The 6713-nt window shown below is 38.8% G+C and overlaps 1 protein-coding gene across 1 annotated transcript in view; it reads left to right on the top strand.

Moving 5' to 3' along the window:
* The first annotated feature begins 2067 nt into the window (after positions 1–2067).
* GDF15 (growth differentiation factor 15) overlaps positions 2068–6713 on the top strand; it is a 100392-nt gene continuing 95746 nt past the window's right edge. The window contains exon 1 of the mRNA XM_044055410.1: positions 2068–2402. Within this exon, the coding sequence (XP_043911345.1) occupies positions 2102–2402 (301 nt within the window). The 5' untranslated portion in view covers positions 2068–2101. The remainder of the gene's footprint in view (positions 2403–6713) is intronic.

A 6713-nucleotide genomic window follows, 5' to 3' on the forward strand; every position in this document is an offset into this window, starting at 1 on the left:
ACTGTTTCAAAAACAAAACAATATACTCAGAAAATTACTGCAAATATTGGTTTTATGGTGGTGGTGGTGAGCTCACTTCTGTTCCCTAGTGCGAATAACTTAACTGCAAGATCACAACAACTCAGAGAAAAGGGAATATCTGTTCGATCACAACAACACAGAGAAAACGGAATACCTGTTTTTGGCTGCAGGCTTTAGACTTAATAGCTTGCTTGTGATCGGGCAGCCATTTTCAGTGAATGAGATATGGTCAACCTCAGTTTCGATTGCCTTAGATCAGTTATTAGACTACAGTTTTATATACTACATGTACATATAAACTTTAAATCTGTCTTCTTTAAGTGCCTGTTTCTGTATTTTTTTCTTTATGTTTTGCTAACTACTTAATATACTACAATAATCTATGAATAACACTAACTGAATGAATGATTGTTATCACTGAGTGATTGATTGACATATAGAAATGATCTGTTCAAGCCATTCTCAGTATGGTAAAGGTGGTTGTGAGAACTGAACATGAGTCTGCAGAATGCAAATTTCTCCCTTAACCACCTGTGCCCCTTTTGGACAGGGGCAGTAGGTGCTGATTTGAGTGTCTGCTTGAACCAGACACCCTTGGGAACACGGGTTGAACATGGCTAAGCTTGTAAGGGCCCTGGGGTGGTCAGCCTAGTAACCTCCTATGATCCTATGATAGGCATTGCTGACAGCCAAGCCACAGAAACATTGTAATAACAAGTAGTGACAATGAGCTAGTACCAGAGTGAACCTTAGACAATAGTTCCCAGTTATTGTGGCCTGAGGCTATGCTAATGTGGTTATACATAATTAGGGATGCAATACGAGATGAGGTCTCTGAGGATGTAAACATCTGGAACAACAGTACAGGAGCAAACAGTACTTTATACAGATCATATGCAAATGCAACCAAATGCATACCTATGTCTGTCTACCTTCTGTGCTGTTGTTATAATATGTACAGAAACAAAAAGCAATGTTCACAGTGTCAAATGTTGTAGTTATGATTTGCTTGATTTGTTGTGGCTGGCTCTCTTTTGCATCTGACTTTGAAACATATTACTATATTAGCTGGTTGAGAATTATGTTGTTAAAATGGTACTTGGTGGATTGCCAATTGATAGTGTTGAAAATACCATTCATTGTGTATGTCATAGGTCTTCAAGACATATATATATATATATATATATATATATATATATATATATATATATATATATATATATATATATATATATATATACCAGATGGGGCTGCTCTACTGTTCTTATGAATGAGTGCATGTTCTTCCCTGGCTCTGCAATGATGAAGACTGCATACTAATGTTTCAGGAGTTTCTCTACAAATATATGCCAGTAAGCATAAATCCTGAAGTTTCTATGTCTTGGACTTTGCTTGAAAGAAGAGAAACTGTAATGATTAAGTGGCATAACTTGTTATCAAAATGGAAATGGCTGAAATAGACAGCTTTTTTTTCAGTACTTTCCAGAGAAAAAATGATACCAGGGTTGATAAGACTAAATTTTAATTGATTCCTCTTCATTCCCAAACAAAATAAATAAACAAAAACACTAGGATATATTTCTAGTAGTTGTATGAGGAGAATTCTTATACTTGCTAACTTCCTTATCCATTAGAACATTTTATTTACCAAGACTGTTTCTATCTGATGCAAAGCTGTGAAATATAAGATAGACTTTCTTTACTTTAAAACTATGTGATTTAAATAGTCAGTGTTAGTTCCTAATTTATCATATAAACCCCTAACTATACAAGTAACAGGTACTAGTGCCAGGTATGTGTACACTGACCACTGGACAGAGTCTTCAGTAAATGTTTTCACGTCTTCATTCTAATCAGACAAAACTGAATTAGCAGTCTTCATCTGAAAAAGATTTGCATGTCTGGAAACAGTGCTTGCTTTGTTTATTTTAGAACCGGTAATTGTATTAAGGTAAGAGGCGTGGCTCTAGCAGGTTCAGGTCCATAAAAGGCGTGCCTGCTGAGCCTCATTGATTCATTCTTGCATAAGGCAGTGGGACTGCTGCCATCGTCAGTTTACCTAGAGCCATTTGACAGGTACATGGTGATGAGTCCTTCACAGTATATTCAGTGTACCTGTCTGCTGCTGCTTCTCACTGAGGGTCAGTCAAGGCCACCAAGCGACCACAAGAAACGCTTTCAGCTGGAAGCTGTCAAAGAAGAAATATTAGACTATCTGGGTCTAACAGGACCTCCATCTGTAAGAGAAAAACTGAGTCCAGAAGAGCTGAAGAAAATGTACCAGCTGTATGAAATGAGAATGAACAAAGTGAGAGGGAATACAAGTTCTGACGACAGCCTTAGAAATCAAGCCAGCACTGTTCATCAGCTAGTTTCAAAGTGTAAGTGTACATTCAAATATTGCAATGAATACTGCTGCCTAGCAAAAGGCTTTCTCTTATCTTCGAATCTTAGTGACACATAATGTACTTTATGACTGAAATTTAATTTTGCTAATTTGAAGTCCAAAGATGCATGGGGGGTACCTCAGTAACTTAGTGGTTAAGAACTCTGCCTCAGAAATCCAGTAACAAGTGTTCAACCCTGATGCTTAGTTACTGGACTTATAAAGGTTGCACATTCTCTTCATTTCTACATGGGTTTTCTCTACATACTCATCAGGAGGCTGGCTGATGGGTACTCTAAACATCCCATATATATTGCAATTGCCCTTGTGCTTTGTGTTCCAGCTTTTGGTTGAAAAGGGTCAGTTAAATGTATAAATTATAAAAGAGTAATCAAATTGAATGATTTATCTTAAGTAGTGGTGCATTTATACAGGGGTAGATTGCTGATATAGTTGAATTTTAAAATGTTTCATTAACATGATAGAAAGCATGTGGAAATGTGTATAATAAGCATAGTTCAGATTGTGTTTAAATAACTTTTTTATAAACTAATGAGATTCTTAATTTCATATTTTATGAGAATAAGAAAGGTATGACTAGACATCAATGTAATTTAATTCCTTACAGCATAGGGTATGTTTATTATGCAAGCGTGATGATGTAGGACACAATCTGAGGTTTACATATATACACACATACATATTTATATGTAAATTCATGTGTCTGTATTCTGTGTGCAATAGATCTATATATCTAATTTCAACATATACCACTTTATGGTCAATCAATGCATGTTGTAAACCCATCAACCAATAAGAAAACACAGCAAGAAAACCATGGCTGAGATTCAAAAACATATAAAATATTGCTCAGACATGTTGTTCAGGATTGCTTAGTGCATTATGAAAGAGTAAGTAAAAGATATCTGTAAAGCTACAGTGGTAATAAAGTTCTGACATGGTAGAGCTACAGTGATTCCTCTGGATGAAGTCATGTGCAAATATGGCAGCCCAAGGCATGGCTAATGCAAATTAGCCATGTGCACTCTCCCAGAGCCTTTCACTGGATCAGAATACTGTAGCAGAGTGACTGAAAGACAAACTTTACCTTGTTGTTTCGGGAGCAGAGTGATACAAATGTATACCATTTATTTCAGTGTACACCCATCGATGTCTATGACAGGAGTGGCACTGTTAGCTTAGCAACACCTAGGTACTGCAAAGCCATGTGTGTGTGTGTGTGTGTGTGTGTGTGTGTGTGTGTGTTTGTGTGTGTGTGTGTGCCTGTGCCTATCTATCTGTCTGGATGTGCATGTGATTCTGCATGTGTTCCTTTGTGTGTGTGTGTGTGTGTGTGTGTGTGTGTGTGTGTGTGTGTGTGTGTGTGTGTGTGTGTGTGTGTGTGTGTCTGGATGTACATGTGATTCTGCATGTGTTCCTTTCTGTGTTTTTGTGCATCTGTGTGTGTGTGTCTGTCTGTCTGTAGGTGAACAGGGCATGCTTGGGGCTGTCTTGGTGTCAGTATTTGCATGCGTGACTTCTGGATGTATATGCGATTCTGCATCTGTGCCAGTGTATGTGTGTCTATAGGCAAACAAGGGCATGCTTCGGACTGTCTCGGTGTCAGTGTGTGCATGTATGTATAAGTGTCTAAATGTGTATGTGATTCTGCATGTGTGTCAGTCTGTGTGTGTCTCTAGGTGCCATCAGTAGCACTGCATGGGTGCATAGGGACAACACTATCACTTTGACTTTCTATCAGCTCTGTGTTCAGTTCAGAAATGTGCTAATGAGCTGTTGTCCATGTAGCTCTTTTATGTTACTGAATCAATTTTTATTACCATAACGCTATTAGAGCTCCCCTGTGAAGCCCTATAACACTGGAGCAGTAATGTCTTTGAATGCTCCTGCATATATCAGCCTCAGTAATACATGAACTAAAAATAAATGCAAAATCCAAAATAACCCGCAAGGCTCAGTTCTGGGACCCCTACTGTTCGGCATATATTTCTCAGAAGTACAGGCAAACACAGGAGGACTATGGCTAACCAAGTTCGCCGATGACTGCAAACTGGGAGCCATAATTGACTCTCCGGCTGACACGGACATCCTCCAAAAAGGCCTTACTGAGACAGACACCTTGTGTCAAAGTCATGGCCTCAAGCTAAATGCCAAAAAATGCATAGTCATCCCTTTTGGGAAAAACAAAACACCCACGAATTACCACATAGGCGGCAGCCCCCTTAACACAGAAGAGGTAATAAGAGATCTGAGAACCCAGGTAGATAGTAGTCTCTCCTTTGACAATCATATTGCCAAAGTAGTTAGGAAATCCTTCTATGTGGCCCATCTAATTACTAAGGGGTTTGCATCTAGAAATAAAGAGGTTATAGTGCCCCTCTACTCGTCACTCATCAGACCCATCATAGAGTACAATGCCCCTTTTGGAATGTACCTCACAAGACACTTCCAACAGCTTGAAAGACCACAAAAGCACCTCACCAAGAGGATTACTGGCCTCAAACATATGTCCTATGCAGCCCGACTGAAAAAACTCCGGCTGTACTCAGTGGCATATTGCTTACTCAGAGGTGATCTCTGCCTGACTTACAAAGCCATGTCCAACTCAGAATTGATGGACATGCTCCACCTAAAGAAATCCAAGTCACTGCGAGCCACGCTCTCTAGTGAACTAAACCTCGCCACAACAATAAATAGAACATGCTGGAGGGATAGATTCCTGTCACAGAGACTCCCCATGCTTTGGAACAAAATTCCTAACTACATTAGGCAGAGCCCCTCACTAACACTCTTCAAGAGAAGCCTTGAAGAGTGGATGGGTAACAGAAAGTACACCCCTGGGATCACTTCATTGGCTCTGCTTGACAGAGGCTCAGTTAATTAATGAATGGGGCGTCAAACGCCGACACACTCTGGCTAGGCTTATAAATGTCCTTGGGCAGATAGCCTAGTACCTACCTATGAATCTATGAACCTATGAACTCACCTAGAAAAAGCTCAGCTATCCAAATCTAGTTAGTTGAAGGAAAAAAAGAATTAAATACAACAAAAAATAGAATAAAATAAAAAAGACCACCAACAGTCATTCAAAAATTGTATTGGTAGTAAAATTGACTCAGTCCTAAGCAACTAAACTAATTAAAACCATGTAAAAACAAAACTAAAGTATAAAAGTAACATATTGCAACATAACCCTTACAACACAAAGTTGATAAGAGTGAACACTCAGAAGAGCAAATGCCTTTTGTCCTTATTAATAAGAGTGAACACTCAGAAAAGTGAATGCTCTGTTTCCTTGTTTTTCAGCCTGCTGGCTGCTTTCTGTACAAGACTACACAGCAGTGGTTTCAAGGAGTTTGCCCTCACTCCACTGCTGTGCTACCTTGTGAGTTTTTACATATAATTGGCAGGTATTGTGGGGGATGCAGTGGGGCTTGCCCCCTGCAAAAATATTATTATTGTTTTGCACTTTTTTGTGACTTTAGAGTCGCTCTGAAATTATTGTTTTTTGTTTGTCCTTTGAAGCATTCAATACTTTATGATATAATCATATACACAGACACAAACACACATACACACCAAACAGATATGTGTGCGTGTGTGTGCATCTCTCTCTATATATAGGTATGGTGGGAACTGTAAATACTAGAATCCCCATTTGGTCAACATCTATTTAACTGGCAAAAGTTAGTCGACCATACCAACGTTGACAGGTGTGCGAAATCGCACAATTCACGGGGTTGGTAAATATACTCTTTCCGACATTGTGTAATCTCAGATTTAATATATGTATATATATATATATATATATATATATATATATATATATATATAAAACATTTTACTGAATGTTAGTACTCTTGGGCAAATAAAATATATATGCCCTTTTTCTCATTGTAGTGCGATCCTGGAGTTAGTATATATAGTTAGGGGGTGTGGGGGCACAGGGCACAGCCCCCCACATTGGGGGGATGTGGGGGGCATAGTCCCTCACCTACTTAGCTTTTATATTTATGAATCTCATTTCACTGAAAGCTAACAATATAAAACCAAAAGTAAGTGGGGGAGGGGGCTACGTTCCCCACACTCTGCTAATGTGGGGGGCTGTGCCCCTCCCAACTATATAGACTAACTCCAGGATCACACTACAGTGGGGAAAAGGGCATTTATGTTTTATTTGCCCAACAGTACTTACATTCAGTGAAATGTGGTTCAGTGAAATGAGTTTTCAGTAATTTGAGCTTTCAGGGATTTGGTGTGAGTGTTTTGAAATTCATTGAAATGA

The sequence above is a fragment of the Protopterus annectens genome, chromosome 13.part0, assembly GCF_019279795.1.
Source record: "Protopterus annectens isolate FY-2018-M chromosome 13.part0, PAN1.0, whole genome shotgun sequence".
NCBI lineage: Eukaryota > Metazoa > Chordata > Ceratodontiformes > Protopteridae > Protopterus > Protopterus annectens.